This window comes from Periplaneta americana, chromosome 6, assembly GCF_040183065.1.
Source record: "Periplaneta americana isolate PAMFEO1 chromosome 6, P.americana_PAMFEO1_priV1, whole genome shotgun sequence".
NCBI classification, from domain to species: Eukaryota; Metazoa; Arthropoda; class Insecta; order Blattodea; family Blattidae; genus Periplaneta; species Periplaneta americana.
Window position 1 is genome coordinate 16,245,871 of NC_091122.1, and position 22,062 is coordinate 16,267,932.

A 22,062-nucleotide genomic window follows, 5' to 3' on the forward strand; every position below is an offset into this window, starting at 1 on the left:
ATTCACTTTTACAATGGTCTTTTGAAAATGGAATGAAAATTAATCAATCCAAAACTTTTGTTATTTCCTTCTCACGGAAAACTACTTCCCAAAAATTTAATTATTCTCTTAGTAATGTCGTAATTACTAAGAAAGATTGTATTAGAGATCTTGGTATCTTACTTGATTCAAAATTATATTTTCATGATCATGTGCAATATATTTATACCCATTCATTAAGAATGCTTGGTCTAATTAGATCTATAACTTATTCTTTTTCTACTCCTATGTGTTTATTAATTTTATACTATACATTGGTCAGATCCAAGCTTGATTATGCATCTGTTGTATGGAACTCCATTACTTCCACTGACTCGGCTAAATTGGAGAATATTCAAAGAAAATTTATTTCCCTGTGTTCTTATAGATTTTTACCAAATTCCGATTATAACTATGAGATTAATCGCAAATATTTCAATTGCGGTAGTTTGTTTACCAGACGTCAGGATCTTGATTATTTATTTTTTTGTAAAGTCATTAAGGGTGATATTGATTGTGAATCCTTCATAAGCAATATCAGTCTTCGTATTCCTGCTAAGGGTTTAAGATTTCATAAAATGTTTTATAATAGGAATTCGAAATCTCTGTCTCCGGTCTGCAGATGTATTAAATATGCTAATTTGCATGGATTGAACTTGGATCCATTTAATGTGTAGTATATCTTTTGAGTTTTTATGTCAGTTTTATTATTTATGCCATTGTTAGATATGTATCATACTATTCTCGTCATTTGCATAACTTTACAATACTACTTATATGATTCCTGTCTTCATTTATATGATTTCATTAATTCATTTGTAATACATTTTATTTAATTGCCATTATTTTAATTATCTCACTGAACTAATTTTAATAATATTATTTGTGCTATTTATTTTGTTGCATTTTGGTCAATTGAGTAATGTAGACTATTATATTGATTGTATTTTCATCTCATTGCCATTTTCTATCATTCATTCTCATCATCATTTGTTGTTTTGTTTCGTTTTGTACCTTGTGCTAAACTGTAATTGGCCTTGTGCTGTTGTTTCGCACATTACTATTCTAAATAAATAAAAATAAATAAAATAAAAAAAATTATTATTATTATTATTATTATTATTATTATTATTATTACTGTGGTGGTGATGGTGAGTGAAAAGGGGGAAATCAATAGAGGAATTAATACACCGGTTTTCTCTGGTTCTTAGTAACGAATTTTCCTACTGGATGTTAGATCAGTGCTTCTGTTGCATAGTTTAGCTCATGTCTGTCACGTAAACAGACAAATTTTATTTGAAGGAAAACCCAGCATATATGTTAATGAATGCGGAAATGAGAAAGCATAAAAGCAGGATGAATCGACAAAGGAAGGAAAACAAATTAGGGTAACAGAATACAACATGACTAAATCCCACATCAACCACATAAAAATATGATGAGGAAAGGATGTGAAATACATATTGCTTTACACGTATTGTTGATGATAAAATATGGTAATAAGTTAGAACAAAAGAAACAATTGGAAGTTAGTCACATTTCCTTCAAGTCACACTGTCGTTAATTTAAGTAAAGCTATCCCTATTTAGACGCCATGAAAGCTTATAGGACGCTTCGACAGCCTTTTACCTCGGGAAAGACAAAAGGCTAAGTAGAACGCGGGGCCGTTCTGGATGTTTTGCAACAAGGAACGTCTTACCGTTACCCGGGATCTTCCATTTCGTAACCAGTTGCTCTGCCTAGTAAGTTATTCGGTTGTCGAAAGACTACCTTGCCAAATACTAAATTACAATCCACGAGGAAAGAGATATTTGGACCGTCCGCGAAAACTGTGGGGTGGGACCGTAACAGGGCGTTAGGCATAATACATAAAGGGAAAAAGAGTAATTCTCTTATGTTGTACCTTAAATTGGCTTTCATTGATTTCTCAAATAGGTTATTTACATGTGTGAACAACCTATGAGGTGCTATACATAGTACGGCGTACATCACACATAAGATTCCTTCGTGTGAAAATGTTCAGTAAAAATTGATATCATAGTACAATACATTTCTACAGCGTATGACGAAAAATCATTCAGGAATGGAAAACCTAAGTACAGGATAAATTTACCGTGTCTAACACGGTAGCAGCTTTTGGCACATATTTTGTGACTTCACACCAATGAAATTGTGTTTTCGAGTCCCGTGATATTTAAAAAATATATATATCGTGTTTTATTTGCATTATTATAAAGGAAAGTATAAATTTACTAAGTTTCGAGTACATACTATGATATTACATAGTTTTTATCACTGAAGTTTCGGCGACGAATAAAATCCATGTCTGCATTCCCCATTATAGATCTGTCTTAGATACGAGTTGAAGAAAATGATTAGGTCCTAATGTGCTTTTATGGTTCACAATACAACTTATATGAACTGCTGTACAACGAGGTTCTGGATTTCGACTCCCTCTATATTATGAACTTACGAGAAGATGCGCAACATTTTTTCTCCCCTCCAGTGCTTCTTTATGAGGTCAAACATGTTTTATACAAGTGCTTGTAGATGAAATAAAGGTGTTCTTAACCACCGTGAATTCACGAGAGAGTTTAAATTGTTTTATTGTTTTAAAAAACAGCATATTCCATCCATCACTACATAATGTACTTAGACATAAGAGCTTTTAATTTTTCCTACGCAGAGAAAAGTGAGAATTTAGCCTTGAGAAATGTGACAAGAGTTCAAACAGTGGAAGAAAAAGTAATACATAAACATGGCGCCTAAATGAATTGCGTTTCGTGACAAGGATGGTGTGTGTGTTTTCTTTCAAGGACAAGTTTGTAGAAAATATGATGTTAAGTTCTTGATTATCTAAGGCTTCTTGATTCTGATGTGGCGGTAGTAATAGTAGTAGTTTATGTAACTACGTCAACTGCAGAGGTCGAAATTCAATATGGGCGAGAAGTGACTGACAGATTTTGCTTGAGGCCCTTTATCAGGGGCGGGTTCTTTCATGCGCCATAAATTTGCGACACGGGCCCACAGTCGCACTGCGTCCCGGAGCAAGTTATCCTATTAAAGATTTTATCTCTCTCGGCAGGGTTACCCTACGCACCTCGGGTCCGACCGTCAGCATGGTAACTGCGAAACCACCGTAGAATGTTTAAGTGGGCACCTATTGAGAAAAAAGAATGTCCGTTACCATTTCTATAATACTCTACGCGCATCTTGTTGCTTAGCAACACGAAATATATCATTACTACTGAACAAAATAAATTAAGATGGAAGAGTGGAACAGAGAAAAATTCTCTCCGGCACCAGGGATTTGAACTCGGGTTTTCAGTTCTACTTGCTGACGCTCTATCCACTAAGCCACACCGGATTCCCATCCCGATGTCGGATCGAATCCTCTCAGTTTAAGTTCCACCTCTTGAGTTCCCTCTAGTGGCCTACCCTCATGCACTGCGTCATAGATGTATGACAGTGGCACAATGTCCACACATGTGCAGAGGTGCACTCGTTATGAGTGACTAAGTGGCCGGGATCCGACGGAATAAGCGCCGTCTTAAATCACAAAGTGATTATTTTTCGCATATTATCATATATTACGATGTACCGAAATAGGAGTACATATGATATTTCAGTGCAGAAATTCTGCGTCATCATATGATGATGGAAGAGTGGAACAGAGAAAAATTCTCTCCGGCGCTTATAAATATGGACACGGAGAGCTTATCTTTATTTAATAATTAACTCTTTTAACAACAATTTTATTGCTATTTCAGATTGGAATTAAAATATACAGTAAAAGGAAAAAGTTATCCCCTTTACATGCCATGAAGGCACTTGGGGGACATGGGGGTAGAGCCTCATGCTTTCGTGACCTCGGCACTAGAATGAGGCGGTGTGGTCGGCACCACGCTCTGACGCCTTTTATCCCCGGGACAGACCCGTACGCAATTTTGTAGGAGGCTAAGTGAACCTCGGGTCCGTTCTGGAAGTTTGGCAACAAGAAAATCTCGTCACCACCCGGGATCGAACCCCGGACCTTCCAGTCCGTTGCCAGTTGCTTTACAAACTTAGCTACCCGGTCGCCTAAAATATACAGAGTAACACAAAAATAGTACAGAGGTCAGTCTAAAATATACCCCCTCAACAGCAATAAATATATCTACCAAAAGTACAAATTACGAAATGAGAGTCGAACTGGTTGGCGAGTTGGTATAGCGCTGGCCTTCTATGCCCAAGGTTGCGGGTTCGATCCCGGGCCATCTTGATGGCATTTAAGTGTGCTTAAATGCGACAGGCTCATGTAAGTAGATTTACTGGCATGTAAAAGAACTCCTGCGGGACAAAATTCCGACACATCCGGCGACCTCTGGAGTTGCGAGCGTCGTTAAATAAAACATAACATTTAACGAAATGAGTCGGTTTCGCAGAACTATGAGGATCCTAGTACGCGCAAGAAGCGGCATAAGTAGCATGATATTCAAGTCAGTATATTTCGTAAACGAGGAAAACGCGAAACGAAGTCTATCACCACGTTTTTTAACTAACGAAAATTAGCTTAAATATGCATTTTCATTCAATTCAAGCACGATGACCTGGGACGGTTCCCTTCTGACATAAGTGTATCAGGTACAGTAGAGAATGCTGATAATGATAGTGATTAGAAGTGATGAGATTTTAGACTTTCACTGGAATTGGCTTATGAAGAAGAATTAGACTTTATCAACCATGCATTAAGATCAAACACTTCGGAATTATTGCATACTCCACAATGTGTTCTACCAAGACTTGGAACGATCTCGTACTCTTTTGCATTCGTTATGGTTGACTAGTCCAAATATTTCGACAGCTTCAGCCTGACATGATAGATACTTCACAATCAAGTTCAGATAAAAATGTTGCAGAATTTATTAAAGGAAAGTTGAAACTAAATGCTGTGCTCTATGTCGCTGTTGCGTTCAGTGGACCAGTCTCTTCTGCAAACATTGCAGATAGTTGACAGAGCCGCTGAGAAGTTTTATTTTCATATACAAGAGTACGAAGGCCGCGAGCATAGTTAACGACACTGGAGTGTGTTATCATTTGCTTTTTATCCGATATGTTTTGAAGACTAAGCAGAAAAAGCCTCGAGGATGTTGTATGTAAATTGTTTAGATTCATAATTTGAATAACATGAGCCAGGGGATGTCGGTTCTTAGTTCAGGCTTCTTTACAGGATAGGTTATCTTACAATGCATTTATTATTGAGCTTCCTGTGTTTAAACAAACCTATAAATTGCAAATATTTTACATCATCATCATCATCATCATCATCATCATCAACTGTGGAGTGCCACCGGGCTCAACTTCAGGATCATTCCTAGTTATTATTTTCATTGACGATGTCCGTACAAAGTAACACAGACAAAGTCTTACTTTGTTGAATTGAGTTACAGAGTATACAACAAAATTCCAACACTTTTGACCCCGTATTTTTAAGGATAATTGTTTTAATACTTTGACAATAAAATTTATTGTTTGTGTACTTATTTTACTAAATTAACAGAATAATATAGGGTTCATCTAATTTCATGGAAAATTTTGTATTTATGTATTAGGCCTGTGTCATTACAGAATTATGTTATTTCCTCGAAATTATAGCCTATGACTGAAATGAAGGGAAAGAAAATTGAAAAAGCAGTAGAAGAAATAATAATCGAAAAGAGAAGTAGGACAAATAAGAGATGGAAGCGAAGGAAGAAGAAAAACAGAAGGAAAGTAAGAGAGAGAGAAGATTAGAGAAAGGTAAGAAAGAAATAGGAGGAAAGAGAAGAGGAATAAGATTAGTGGGGAATAGGGAAGAAGGCTGAGAGGAAGAGAACTGAGAATTAATCTGCTTGCTGTGTATTGCACATTTTTGTATAGCTCAACTGATGTATTATGTAGGCTGTAAATTTAATTAACTCAACTGATATATTGTTTATGCTTGTAAATTGAATTGATCTGCTTGATATGTTTTGTATATTTTTGTACAGCTAAACTGATTGAATTGTATATGCTTGTACATTGAATTAATCTGTATGCTATATATTGCATAATTTTGTATGGCTCGGGTGATATATTGTTTTTTTATTGGGTTATTCTACGACGCTGTATCAACATCTAGGTTATTTAGCGTCTGAATGATATGAAGGTGATAATGCCGGTGAAATGAGTCCGGGGTCCAGCACCGAAAGTTACCCAGCATTTGCTCGTATTGGGTTGAGGGAAAAGCCCGGAAAAACCTCAACCAGGTAACTTGTCTCGACCGGGATTCGAACCCGGGCCACCTGGTTTCGCGGCCAGATGCGCTGACCGTTACTCCACAGGTGTGGACGATATATTGTTTAGGCGTGTAAATTGAATTAATCTGTTAAGTATTGTGTTTTGGTATAGTTCAACTACTTGCTCTGTATTGTGTGTTCTTTTGTGTTGTTGAACTACTAATATTGTGTATTGTACGGGTACATTCTTGTAGAGCCATCAGCGTAGCTCGATCCGCAGACTCATTTGTCTGCTCTCGGACTTGGGTCAGATTTTCGTTTGTTTGATTACCTGATTGGGTTTTTACCGAGGTTTTCTCCAACCGTAAGGTAAATGTCATATAATCTATGACGAATCCTCGGCCTTACCTCATCTCGCCAATAAATTGTGTAACTCTTGATTTGTTCCACATCTTAAAGCTTCAGTCCTGATGTAAGATCTATGAAATACAATAAATGAAATAAGGACAAGGGATTTGAAGGTAGAGACATAAAGGGAGTCAGATGAGAGAGAAGAAGAGTAAACAGGAGCAGAGGAGAACAGCAAGGAGGAGGAAGGAGGGGAAAAGAGACGAAGAGAAGGGAAAGAAAAGTGGAAGACAAACGTAAGAGGAGGTAGACAAGGAGACAATGGAGGATAGCCATACAAAGAAGCAGGGCTGCAAATGTTTTGAAATCTAATGCCAGCCGTTATGTAGGCACTGTCACTTGCGCTATGATGTTTTATTTCAGAAGTAGATATTAGAGGAAAGTGACAATCGCGGATTCCTTCTCACGTGTCAGGCTGTCGTGTGGGTGTGGCGCTAGTATCAGACACCGATACGTGGAATAAGCTGCTAGTAAGTCTTATAAGAAATGCAATGCCGCGTCTTACACTTGGGTTGTTGACACTTCTCGCGAAGCATATCTCTACTCCGCGGGCTAAGAGAGGGTAGGGAGTTTCCAGGATTAGAGGATCGTAAACTGATGTTAATATCTGAAAGATTTAATTTACAGTATTATTAATATTGAATGATTGTGAACAATAGTTAAGAATGCTCATTTACAATGTGTAGGCTTAGATATATAATTTCCCATATGCCTGAATCAAGCTGTAGATCTGTGTTATACTAGCTGTTACTTTAATAGAATTACATTTCTCATAGTGTTGTGAAATGTTTGCAGGTGCTGTATTAATTGACTTGTGCTTTAAACTATAGCTATGGACTTGAAAGACAGACGGTAGAAATAAAATAATCTCTACAGCCAGAATTATTACTATAGTTACCTGCTTATGACGGAACCTGTAAATGACGAATAATGTATTATTATTAACAAATAATTTTATCGACTTTGATACGTAATGCCGAAGTTCATCACATTCATAATGCGATAAAGTGAAGTACACGTTGAAGTAGAAGAAAAGTAATTTATTGTACACATAACTACAATTTTTTTTTTTACAATTTGACGACGTGAGTTCCAACGTTGAAGCTGTACAGTTAATATTCTCCAGGACATTGAAAATATTTCATATTTCTATTTACAATGGTGCAAACTTATGACAAAATGAAAAATATTTATCTCCTATTTTGTTTATTGTAACAAACCAGCACAGAATATATAGAGTAGACAAAAACAACTTGGAAATGAAGCCGAGCTTGCGGACAGTCGCCATCACGATGCTACCACAGTCTAGTATATACTGCCATGAAGCTTGAGTTGTGAGGGTGCTAGGAACAATAGACTGTGCCGGTACTATTTCGCATTGTCTGTAATGAGGCGATATTAGCGATCCTAGTAGTTAGCAACTATCTATGGATGCATATTTACTACGTATTGAGCTTCGTGACTGTATATACTAGACTGTGATCCTACCAAAACATTAGCTCCAGCTTAGCATATGGATAGTTGATTGTGGTGCGCCGCTAAATCAACATCAGACCGTCAAAACAGCGTCACTAACCCAAGAGCGTCATAAAACGTACGCAAACCCAAACCTAGAGCGTCAAAATCACGCCGCTAACCAAACCTGCAGCGTCAAAAACGCGCCTCTAACCCAAGCCAAGAGCGTAAAAAAACGTGATGCGAGCCCAACTTTAGAGCATTAAAAACGCACCGCTAACCCACGCCTAGAGCGTCAAAACCGCTCAGCTAACTCAAACCTGGAGCGTCAAAAACGTGCCGCTAACCAAGTGCAGCGACAAAACCGCGCCGCTAACCCAACACCAGAGCGTTAAAAAAGCGCCGCTATCCCTACCTAGAGCGTGAAAAATACGCCGCTACGCCACCCCTATAGCGTAGAAAACGCAACAATCCAGGCCTACAGCGTCAAAAACGCGCCGCTAATCCAAATAAAGAGCGTTAAAAACGCGCCGCTAATTCAAGCCAAGAGCGTAAAAAACTTGATGCGAGCCCAACTTTAGAGCGTTAAAAACGCACCGCTAACCTACGCCTAGAGCGTCAAAACCGCTCCGCTAACTCAAACCTGGAGCGTCAAAAACACGCCGCTAACCAAATGCAGCGACAAAACCGCGCCGCTAAAGCAACACCAGAGCGTCAGAAAAGCGCCGCTATCCCTACCTAGAGCGTCAAAAACACGCAGCTACGCCACCCCCACAGCGTCAAAAACGCAACCCAAGCCTACAGCGTCAAAAACGCGCCGCTAACCCAATCTGCAGCGTCAAAATCGCGCCGCTAACCCAACACCAGGGCGTTAAAAACGCGCCGCTGTCACAAACCTAGAGCGTCAAAAACACGCCGCTAAGCCACCCCTAGAGCGCCAGAAACACAAGAACCAAAACTTGCAGCGTCAAATACGCCGCTAATCAAAAATAAAGAGCGTCACAAACGAGTCGCTAACCCAATTCTAGAGCGTCAAAAACGCGTCGATAACCCAACACTAGAGCGTCAAAAACACGCCGCTAAACCAACATCAGAGCGTCAAAACCGCGTCACTAACCCATCTCTACAGTCAATAAAGTGCACCTATCCCATACCTTGAGTGTGAAAACCGCGCCGCTAACCCAACACTAGAGCGTCAAAACGTGATGCTAACCCAACTCTATAGCGCCAATAACGCACCGTTAACCGAAGCCTATAGCGTCAGAACCACGCCGCTAACCCAAACCCGGAGCGCCAAAAAGGCGCCGCTAATCCCTGCAGCGTCAAAACCGCGCCGCTAACCCAACACTAGAGCGTCAAAAACGATCCGCTAACCCGAATCTAGAGCGTCAAAAACGTGATGCGAACCCAACTTTAGACCGTCAAAAACGCACCGCTATCCCAAACCTTGAGCGTCAAAAACACACCGCTAAGTCACCCCTAGAGCATCAAAAATGCAACAACCCAAACCTGCAGAGTCAAATACGAGTCGCTAACCCAACACCAGAGCGTCAAAAACGCGCCGCTAACCCAACACTAGAGCGTCAAAACCGCGTCGCTAAACCAACACCAGTGCGTCAAAACTGCGTCACTAACCCAACTCAACAGCGTCAATAACGTACAGCTATCCCATACCTAGACCGTCAAAACTGCGTCGCTAACCCAAGCCTATAGCGTCAGAGCCACTCCCCTAACCCAAATCTGCAGAGTCAAAACCGTGTCGCTAACCCAACACTAGAGCATCGAAAGCGAGCCCCAAACCTAGAAAGTGAAAACCACGCCGCTAACCTACACTAGGGCGTCAAAAACGTAATGCTACTGTAACTCAACTTTAGAGCGTGGAAAACGCGCCGCTAACCAACGCCTACAGCGTCAAAACCACGCCGCTAACCAAAACCTGGAGCGTCAAAAACGCGTCGCTAAATTTTTTTGTGAAAAAACTAATCAACAATAAATAAATAAAACAAATGTGTGATTTTTTTACTAAAATGACTCAAATTTCACGTCTCACCACTTAATACAGTATACTCCACTTTACAAGATTTTTGTAAACAAATATTAGTGTACGTGTGACTGAATAAAATATTGCATTGTAAAAAGCATTAAAGTTTCTTCAGTGAGTTATTTTGCTATTGTTTACTTTAGGTTGCTGTTATTCTATGTTTATAAAATGCTGACGAGTGTTATAAACATGTTGTTTTGCACAAACAAGGCCGGAATATTGTGCTTTTAAAGTTTACAAATACATCCGAAGTGAGGCAGAGCAGTAGGCCTACTTTCAGTATGGCAACATTATAGGTATATGCCCCTCTTCAACACCTCTTAGCAACCCGCCTTAATTTCTGCACCGAAGTCTAACAAGAATGGTAGAGCACGACTACAGAAAATGTCTATGATTGTGAACCTGAAAGAATGAGGAACTTTTGACGCCAAGGTGAAGATAGCGTGACCAATTTTGTAGTCGGAATATATCTGTCGTGATAAGTCGATGGGACTTTTCCATTTCTTTCAGCATCATTTCCGCCACTTCACCGCAACGTTTCTCTTCCGACATTTCTTTTCATATACTCTAAAATTAAAATGTATATTTGGACGTTACTCGTCCCTATTTTCCGACTACTACCGAACTTAGTAGGAATTGACTAATGAAGCGGGAATAGTGTCGTTCTTGTTCCCTCGAGGCAGTGGACGCTGGGGAATTTAACAGTATTGCCCGCGGCCTTCGGACCCCGAGGCCCCTGCATCTCTTGGTATTGTTACATCACCACTCTGCAGTGCGAGGTACGCGACTGCCGAAGTGTGAAGCCGTGCAGCGAAGAAGCAAGTCTGCAAGATTTGCTGTAGTGATGTCAACTCTCTTTATCCTTTCCTCAGAGCCCTGGTAACAGACGATCTGTTGTGTCTGACCTTGCAGTTAGGAGTTGTGGCAGGTTTATACAAAGCGATACGTGTCTGTGCTATTAGACGCTGCTGTAAAATTTCGTTACATTGAATGCGGAAATAACGAAATTTATATTTTAACGGTATTATTCCGGTACCTCTCAAGTTACTTCTATTTTGTATGGTAAAAATTATCAACAGTAATCTCACTAGACGTTTTGATTTTATCAACAGTAATCTCACGAGAGGTTTTGATTTATCTAGAGAAAATCAAAACTCGAGTGGGATTTAATTGACTATTACACGATTAGAAGAAAGTATATAAAGATTATAAGTAACAAAGTACTCCAATACAATAAAATATTAATTGACTTACGAAAATAAACCTGTCTTCAAATGTATTATTGCACCATTACGCTAGATGGCAGTTGTGCCAACTATGGAATCTTCATTGAACTCTGTAGACGGTTACTAGTCAAGAAAGCTTTGTTGATTCAGTTTCATTTTTATTAAGACAGTTGCATTCCACTTCAATTATCCGAATCCCAGTAATCAACGTCTCTTGACAGATGATTTTCAATAAATCTTAATATTAAACAACCTCTGATACGTGACTATCCATAATATCATATAGCAGAAGCTATAACATAACCTAACTAATATACACAAGTGTTAGAAAAGTTTTAATTAACGACGACAACATAAAAAATAAACATGAATAATTTTAAAAGGAATAATTATTGAATGTACAATTTTCAAATTTTTATGTGGTTCGTGGTTCAATTGATATTATATTGGACGTGTGCGTAATAAAAAATGGAACTCGTTGATTTAGGCCTACATGGTGTATTCAACTTATTCAGGATTTCAGAATGAATAATTTTAAAAGGAATAATTATTAAATGTACAATTTTCAAATTTGAATGTGGTTGGTGGTTCAATTGATGTTATATTGGACGTGTGCGTAATAGAAGTGGAACTCGTTGATTTAGGCCTACATGGTGTATTCAACGTATTCAGGATTTCCGAATGGTGCTCTTCATTTATTTGTAAATCGGATTTCAGAAGATGGATAGGTATGATCAGTGATTTTTATTAATTCTTGTTCTTCAATGCCAATGCGAGTCATATTTGAAACTGCTGTGCATCGACTGGAGTGGTTTGTAATTGTATATATATTTTTGACGTCCAGACCAGCGCAGTTTCAAATGTTGGCAAACAAAGAAACAAATGCTAGGGACGTGATAAAATTAAACAAATGCTAGGGACGCGATAAAATTAAACAAATGCTAGGGACGCGATAAAATTGTGCGATAAGCAGCCATGATTGGTCGAAATACGTCCTTACGTACCGTTTTATTGGTCAAAAGTAGTATGACGTAGTAAGAGTGTAATAGTCTAGAGAAAATCAAAACTCGAGTGGAATTTAATTGACTATTATACGATTAGAAGAAAGTATATAAAGATTAGAAGCACCGAAGTACTCCAATACAATAAAATATTAATTGATATACGAAAATACAAATCTGTCTTCAAATTTGTACCATCTCAACATTATAAATATTACGCTAGTAGATGGCAGTAGTGTGTTATGAATAGCTGTTTTCTTATCAGTTGTGCCAACTATGGAATCTTTGTTGATTCAGTTTAATTTTTATTAATACAGTTGCATTCCACTTCAATTATCCCGATCCCAGTAATGAACGTCACTTGACAGATGATTTTCAATAAATCCTAGTATGAAACAATCACTGATACGTGACTATTCATAATATCATATAGCAGAAGCTATAACATAATCTAAATAATATAAACAAGTGTTAGAAAAGTTTTAATTAGGGATGATGAAATAAACAAGAAACATTTTAATTAACGATGATGAAATAAAAAATAAACATGAATAATTTTAAAAGAAACAATTATTGAAAGTAGGTACAATTTTCAAATTTGAATATTTTAGTGGTTGGTGGTTCAGTTGATGTTATATTGGACGTGTGCGTAAAAGAAGTGAACTCGGTGATGTACATGGTGTATCCCTCAACTTATTCAGGATTTCCGAATGGTGCTCTTCATTTATTTGTAAATAGGGTTTCAGGGAATATGCATAGCTATGACCAGTGATCTTTATTAATTCTTGTTCTTGAATGCCAATGCGAGTCATATTTGAAAGTGCTGTGCATCGACTGGAGTGGTTTGTAATTTTCTGTTTTTTGACGTCCAGACCAGTGCAGTTTGAATGTTGGCAAACAAAGAAACAAATGCTAGGGTAGTGATGAAAATAAACAAATGCTAGAGACGCGATAAAATTAAACAAATTCTAGGGACGCGATAAAATTGTGCGATAAGCAGCCATGATTGGTTGAAAGACGTCCTTTCGTACCGTTTTATTGGTCAAAAGTAATGTGACGTAGTAAAAGTGTAATAGTCACTGTAATGAATTCTATTATGATGAACATTTCATTCTACCATACTAAATATTAATAATGTTACGAAAAGATATCACTATAACCAAATGATTATAATAGTCATAGTCCCGACGCTGTTATTTCCGGCGTGACTCCACCTCTTTGCTTACGTCTTAGAAAGTGAAAGCTCTATAAAGTCTAGGTAGGTAGTATGGTTCGCCATGTTTGTTCTTACGTTGCCGAGCTACCATACGAGGACTCTATTTGCTACACCGTTAAACATTATCATGTCGTAGCTCCTATGATAATAAATCAAACGCAATGTAATTCAGCAAATAATTGAGCGGCAAATAACGTCTTCGTGTGCTTTCTGCGAACGCCAACGAAAAAGCTAAAATGGCAGGCGATTATATTAAGTATTTATCGAGCCTTAAGAAATAAATCAGCGAATCACTAGACGCACACGTTTAAATGTAGCCGACCTGCAACGCGATTGGCTGCCGGAAATTAGAGCGACGGGACTGTAGAAATTATGCTAGATTTATGCCAGACCATTCATTAATAACTGGTACTCCACCTGTATCAACGAACAAAAAGTAACATTGCTGTACTTTATGAGGCTTCATTGGTAAATTTGTTGCCAAATATGGCAGCATTGACATGGAAATTCGTTCGTTGTGATTGGATGATTCCAGTGGTGAACGTGATTTGAATCTACTTCAAAATTATGCTATACAGGTTTTAAGAAATCGAAACATTGAAAATATATCCACGCAGAATGTTGCACTTCCTCGCATTCTTAACCCGGTAAAATAATTTTTAGATAACATTTTTGGTGGTCCGTATTATCAGTAGGCACTTTCCTGTAACTTGGTCTGCAAGATCGACAGATATTAACCCAACAGATTATTGGTTGTTGGACTTAAGCAAGCTTATGACAATTGATGAGTTGAAGGACTCCATCGCACACACTGTGGCAGATATTCCAGAACACTAAATCAGAGCTGCTGTATACAGCATTGAAGAGAGGCTGTTACTTGTATAAGAACAAAATGGTGGACGTATACGATGAAGTTATGGCAATGGGTAGTGATGCAAAAATCCATTTTTTGTGTAATATATCAATGTAGGGTTGCCATGATATGAAATTCTATAGGAGGACTGGAATCTAAAATAAGAGGACATTGCTGAAAAAAGGATGACATTTTAAAAATTGCTCTGAACAAAATTAAAGATAAAAACAATGGCTCACCTTAGTTTTCTCACTAGTTGCTGGATCAGTATTACATCTGTACCCTACTTATCGGTGGAGCCTACTTTGGGCACAAGAGCCTGAAGAGACAAACTTATATCTTGTACCAAATAAGTATGGAACTGTTCACAGGACAAGTGCTTGAAATTATATTTCACCATGATGATACCTCTGACTGTCTCCGTTAGCATGCGATTTCATTTTTTTGTGCATTGAGCAGATATTATGGAAAATACTCTCTCAGCATTTCCATTGTGACTTGGGATAGAGAAATAGAACTGACATATTTTTAAGAGTTCTGAGAAAGTTTCAGTGCTCGCAGAACTATTGGAATTGAAGAATTTGCACCATTGTTTTTCTAAACTTAAATCTATGTCCAAATTAACTTGATTGATATATCTTTGTACATTGAAGAATAAAATTGATAAAATGGCTTAGAATCATGAGTGTAAAGTGTAAGAATTCAATGCATGTCAATAGGTCATATTTTATGTTTTTATGTGCTTCAGCTTCAATTATTGAAATCAGTTAAATTCTTTCATAGGTTTATGCTCGACCATGCCGAAATGTAATAATTATACACCTGGTAGCAGTCCTTTAATGCATGTCATTAAAGTATGCCTATTCATTAAAGTTCAGGTTTTCGATTATTCTCGGATATGCAATCGAAAGACAACGAGGGAAACGTCACGGAGGCTGGAAATCCAATACTGTCGCAGAAGGTTATGTTCTGTTACTATAATAATTAGCGTTAATTGTAAATAATATTCAAATAAATTCAATTTGTCATCTCGTTTTTCAATTCTAAATCAATTTCCAGGTTATATCAAAATTAGTTCATGTTATTCTCTAAATTATATCAAGGTCAATGACATTATTGTTCCTCGGAAAAAATCAATACTTTCGCCTCTGCGCACATCTCACAATTTACGAGCTTGCACAAGGTCACTTCTGCTCTTCAGTGAGATGCGAATAAAATGAATACTTCTGAATAATTTCAAGTTAGAAATATGGTCGAGCATAAAAAGTCGTATGAAACTTGCCTATAGTGGTAATTAAGACGCTCGTATGAAAATTATGCGCTCGTCTCATAAACAAACATACTTGCGTCTTAATTACTATCATTATAGGCTCGTTGCATAATATACTATTTCACCATTTGTTTAGATATTCTATGCATAATATCGCACATTATTCAATATTCATATTCTAGTTGAAATGCTAAATGCCGGACATTTCAATTTTTTTTAAATGCCTGCCGGACAGGATAAAATGATTAAAAAAGAGGACATGTCCTCCTTTTGCCGGACGGATGGTAATCCTGTATCAGTGCCAGAAGTTTTAAGATTGCTTAGAAAAACTTTACTTGTATAAATATGAACATTTCTGAAATTGACACGTCGATAAGAAAGGCTAGTGATGGATGGATGGAAGGATGGATGGATGGATGGATGGATGGATGGATGGATGGATGGATGGATGGACAGGCAGAGAGATAGATTAGACACATTTTTTAAGCAGGTATGTAGGTGAGTGGTTAGTTACTTCGTTAGATAGACGAGAGTGTGAACGAATTAAATGAATGAACGTATTGCATCACATGAGTAAAATAATTCCCTAAGACAAATAGTCGATGGAAATATCTGATATTGACATGTTAAGAATAACGAACGTGACTTGTCTATGAAATAGCGACGAGGATGTGGGTCCTCAAAGCGGAGTTTCCCGCCGGATCTCGTCGCCTCCGCACACCAGGTTCCCAGAAGCCACTCTCAGTTCTCGCGTCGAAGCGAATAGCATCGGGGGATCACAGGTGCGTAGGTGGCGAGAGACTCTTGCTAATCGCTTCCAGTGCTATATTAACCTTGGTGACAGATTGACGCTGCTATCAAGCTTGAGTTGCATGCAGTTTAACATAGATTTCACGTATTTCAACATGTCCGAAAAAAATAAACGGTGTCATGTGAATGACATATTCACTCATTATAGACAGTGCGCAGCCCCGACGTAGTCTACAAATTAGCGAGCGGAGCTTCGAGAATCCGCTCACAAGCAAACATTCTCATGGGGGGGGCAGATAAAAAAGTTATTTTTTTTTCTTCCAACATGTTAACAATGTCAAAAGAAGTGTCTATACAAATTTTCGTCACTCGAACGCAAATACCAGGGCTGCAAAAATGTTTTCCTGGGGCCGTTTACAGAAAAAAACACAATTTCATGGAAATATTTATTGAAACAGATACAGCAATAATTGTTGAGATAATGTTCAACATATTCCCCACCGGAATTGAAATATTTGTCATACTATATTCAAGCATCCTAAGGAGTAATAATGAAGATCACTTACCCAGCCAGTCCAGTACGATGGTTTCCAGCTCGGTGCAGGCGGGACTCGCGGCCTGGAATCAGAAGTTCTTGGTTAGCTCCTCGTGACGCACATCAGCAGGAAAGCACGTGTGTGTGTATGAGCGGACGAGTGAACGAAAGTTCTTTGTATATAGGGAGAACCCCGTTAAAAAAAAAGGTCAGCCGATTCCATTCCATCTTTATCGATCAATATAATTTTGTCAGTCTAAGAAACCAGTACGTATCGTAATTCTGTAATATAGTTTCCCTAAGGAATTGGCTAATTAGATTATCTGCTACGTGCTGTATTCGTGTGTGTACCTGGTAAGGTTTATCTTGTCTCAGTAGCAATAAAACCAAGTCCCTTCAAATGAGGGTGGAGATTATAGGAGGGTTGTAAATTTTCAGGATTCCTTTCAAAACCTTGTTATTGTACAGGCTACGGAACTCAATTTCTTGAAAGACAAGCTCAGTGACGGAACTATACAGTACGAAGAGAGATATTTTGTAATTTTATTTTGCGCTACAGAATGTATCAACTAGTCCCTTCCGCCACTGGATGGATGGACGGCACAGCTCCACTCCCCCCATCGCCATAACAATACAGACGAAGTAAGACATATCTCCTTTCTCTCTCTTTTCACAGTGAGACAAGATACATCACACAGACTTTAGTCTGTGCTACTGTTTAAACTCTGCTGGCTTTTACCATAGAACCTATTACGATATTCTAAATCAGGCAAAGAAAACATGAAAATGCTGATCTTCTTGTTCCTGAAATTATAAGAGAAAACAGGGATCAAGTATATTAACGCTTTTAGTACCAAAGGCCGTCTCATGTCGTCCCTTGAAGTGAAGGAACTCAATGTCTTTACATTCTGTATGTAGGCCTATATACAGGTGTTAATGAACAAGAACGCAATATTTTCACTGAGAGTAATGGGGATTTCTATTTGTAGTTTGAGATAGGGAACCCACGTTCACTGTCGTAAAATATCTATGGTAAAGTAATTACAATTTGGTACTCATCGGTCAATAGTAAAGCGAAATTGGGTTAAATTTATATTAGAATTGCTTCACGCCTTGTTAGTGATCGAGAGGAACCTGATTCTTAATGACTCATCAGCATCGTTTTCATATTTTACCTTATTATAATATGCAGATTTTATAGAATAATAATATGATTGCACGCCACAGCAAAGTTAATATTGTAAACCGAATCGAGAGTGGTAAAACGAAAGCTGATGTGGTCGTGATTTTGGTTTGGTTAGGGAAGAATTGAGAATGATTTTACACATGCAATATTCTGCAAAAAGGAAGCAGAAAAAAATTACAAATTTCTTCAACCCACTTTTTAAATTTTGACTACTGTATGTAATGTAATGTCCATTGTATTTTTACTCCGTGTTTCACTATTTTTGTACAATGCAGAACAGCTATTTTCTCATTAAAAATATATATAAAACAAAAAAAAAAAACAAAACTGATGTAAAGCATTTTGAAAAAAGTTGTAGAATTGTAGGCCTATATTAAGTTACAAATTAAATTACAGTAATATACATAATACGCAATATTGCAAATGTTTTCTTCTTTGAATTTTATTTGGTGTATTTATTTTTTTCTTATAGTGATGCGATATAATTTCTTTAGTCACTTCAATGATCCTTAATCAAAACTGTACTTTGTATTTATTTAAGGGACTTAAAAAGCCATGTTTCTGAATGAGAGGGAGCAAAGCAAATTTTACCGTGCATTTCTAGCCCACGTCACCGTGAGTGTTCTTTTGTTTGTTACTCCGGTGATGAAGAGGTCGGAATGAAACGGCAGGGGCATGTACTCTAGTGATATGAATGCTTGCATTATTTGACGAGACAGTGATACTATTCATTCAAAATATCTAGACTTCATCAGTTGCTGGCCACTGCTCTTGTTAGGAAATGTGTAGTTAAGCTGTTAAATATAATTCGAACTAGATTAAGAAATTATTAATAATTTACTTTTTTGAAATAATTAGTATTGCTTAATTTGAATCCAAGTATCATTACTAAATTTTTCGACATGATCAATAACCGGGTTACTGGGATGCTTATCTGAGTCATAGTCATTAAGCGGTTAGGTACAGCTTATAGCAGTAAAATTTTTGGAAATATTCAACATTTTTTCCTCCATTACTGTATCTTGTACAATAATGAAAATTGATATGTGTATAACACTGTCCATTTGCTATATGAAAAAGATATTTTTACGATTTAAAAAAAAGTTACTTTTTTTTTTTTTCAAAATATAAAATGATGGCAGTTCACTGCGCAGTGATGAAGCGTTTCCCTCATAACTCATAAACTTGTTAACTTTTTCATGTTCTCTCTCTTTTGTTTCATTGCTGAAACTCTTTAAACTACATTCCTTAATAAATTATATTTTTTAAATTTTGTGTTAGAAGAAAATATTGATATTTGACCATTTTTTAAAATGAATTTATTTTTTATCAGACAATCTATCAAAGATAGAGGAGTGATCTTCAATCATATTGTAGATATGACACGTATAAATACACACAAAAAATTTCATCACAGAATGTTGCATAGTTTTTGAGTTATGTGGGAAACGCTTCATCGCTGCACAGTGAACTGTATTTTGACAAAAAAAAAGGTAAATAATTTTTTTAAATCGTAAAAATATTTTTTTTATATAGAGCAGAGGGATAGTGTTTTACACGTATACTAATTTTTATTATTGTACAAGGTATAGTAATGGAGGAAAAAAAAAGTTGAATATTTCCAAAATTTTACTGCTGTAAGCTATACCTAACCCCTTAAGGTGACATTCCTTCCTCTCGTAGGTATATTCCCGAATAACCAACAATTAGTACGTGTGGCTGCATCACCATGGAAGTGTGCAAATGGTTTATTGCTTCGTCGCGAAACACGAGGAAGATGGTTACTCGCATTGCAACCCGGAACACATTTTTTATCTCAGAGCAGTGACATGATAGCATTGTTCCGCTGTAATTCTATTTCTGACAAACTCTCGTTTCGTGTTATCTTTTTCTTTTACGTCTTTCAAGGAAGCTGCTTGTATGCAGCATACATTTTTTTATTTCGGAATTACAGATCTTTGTTAATAATTACGAAAAATAATTAAAGACAATGCTGTGATTAAGACTCAGATTTAGAATAGTGTTGGACGTATCCTGCCTCGAACGTAAATGTTGTCATCAGTGTAATGTCTTGTGTCGCCATGTTTGATGGCCCGGCGTCGTGATGACTTTGTATCGTGGGAATCCCACCACGAGTTTGGCCATGTTGCTAAGGACGGGAAAGGAAGCTTTTGTAACTTTGCACCTGACAGCACTGCGTAGTGTTGGCAGCGAGAGTCGCGACGTTGCCACAATGACCACTGCACATCAGCTGACGAGTATTTCACACCAATTCTGACACGTGATTATTTTACGCAATGGGTTCTCACTCCGTGAGTAATTCTCCGAACGTCGTCTTTTTTGTAACATTTCACAGCAACGCTACAAATTGTTTAGAATAGTAACACATATTTCAATATCTGGTAATTTCATCACTATACAATTTTGTTATTCTATGTTTAATTTGGGGATAAGAGGGGTGAAGTTACAGGAGAATGGAGGAAGTTACACAACTCAGAACTGCAAGCATTGTATTCTTCACCTGACATAATTAGGAACATTAAATCCAGACGTTTGAGATGGGCAGGGCATGTAGCACGTATGGGCGAATCCAGAAATGCATATAGAGTGTTAGTTGGGAGACCGGAGGAAAAAAGACCTTTGGGGAGGCCGAGACGTAGATGGGAGGATAATATTAAAATGGATTTGAGGGAGGTGGGATATGATGATAGAGACTGGATTAATCTTGCACAGAATAGGGACCGATGGCGGGCTTATGTGAGGGCGGCAATGAACCTTCGGGTTCCTTAAAAGACATTTGTAAGTAAGTAAGCTTTCATTAATCAGGTAATCTTTTCGTACTTCGATTTTTATTGTAATTGTAAATTTAATATTAATTGTAATTTTATTCTTCATATTGTAGTTGTAATCCCCTGGTAGAGGGGCAGAGAAGGTCTGATGGCCTTATCTCTACCAGGTTAAATAAATAAATACTACTACTACTACTACTACTACTAATTACGCACGTGGTAGTAACACCATGCAACACAGTGTTGTGCGCACTGATTGCTAGCCGGATGGCCACTGCGTTCGACTTCTGCTCTTTCTCATCAGGATTTCTGACGCCACCATTGCACACAACAATGGAAAACGATTTTACTGGAAGAGCTGGAGCTCTCAGGATATTATAGGAAAACTACATGGTTACTAAACTAAGTCTGAAATGACTGCAATATTGTAAACTCTGCTTGATTTATTCTATATTTACAAAATGTACAAAGTTACTTACAGGGTATTTCATCGGACGACGCCATGCAGCTTCTCTCAAAATTCACCCTCTCTGCCAGCAGTCTTCAATAACTAACTAACTGCAGAATCTCCTCCCCAACACTTTTTATGTTTCGTTAACCGTTTCCCGCCCGGGGGTACCGACCACGCCATCCACCAGGTGAGATGGGCTTAAAAGCACTTTTTATTTCACGTACTTACAGATGTCGTCTTAATCAAACATCTCTTACATTTAATTTGATTCAGTGCATTATAGTGATAAGTCGCTATAATGAGATTACGCGCAAGAAAAGAGTTCGAACAACGCGTGATATAATTTAACCAATTAAAATGCATGCTTTGTCCTACTGGACCAATCCGATTAGTCCAGCAATGATCTGAGGCGTAAGAATACAAATCATTGTAGACAGTGATTTACCACACGCCCGGCAAGACTCTATACCGCTGGCTAAGATCTCAAGACCGTGTATTCCGCTGACACTGTTCCTGTTTCAAATTTAATACTCCAAAGGAAATCATGCTACAGGGCGTTCTTTAGCCCTGGTACATAACAGCATGTAGAAAACATGCAACACAGCAGCGCTCCGCGTAGCAGCAACA

The 22,062-nt window shown here is 37.7% G+C and overlaps 2 protein-coding genes across 5 annotated transcripts in view; one reads left to right on the forward strand and one right to left on the reverse strand.

Annotated features, from left to right (window-relative positions):
* The window catches only part of Rpp25 (ribonuclease P protein subunit Rpp25), a 366,206-nt gene that overhangs the window by 232,542 nt on the left and 111,602 nt on the right, over positions 1 to 22,062 (forward strand). The gene's annotated exons all lie outside the window — the stretch shown is intronic.
* The window catches only part of LOC138701056 (aromatic-L-amino-acid decarboxylase-like), a 170,141-nt gene that overhangs the window by 101,889 nt on the left and 46,190 nt on the right, over positions 1 to 22,062 (reverse strand). The window contains exon 4 of the mRNA XM_069827604.1: positions 17,041 to 17,092. Within this exon, the coding sequence (XP_069683705.1) occupies positions 17,041 to 17,092 (52 nt within the window). The remainder of the gene's footprint in view (positions 1 to 17,040; positions 17,093 to 22,062) is intronic.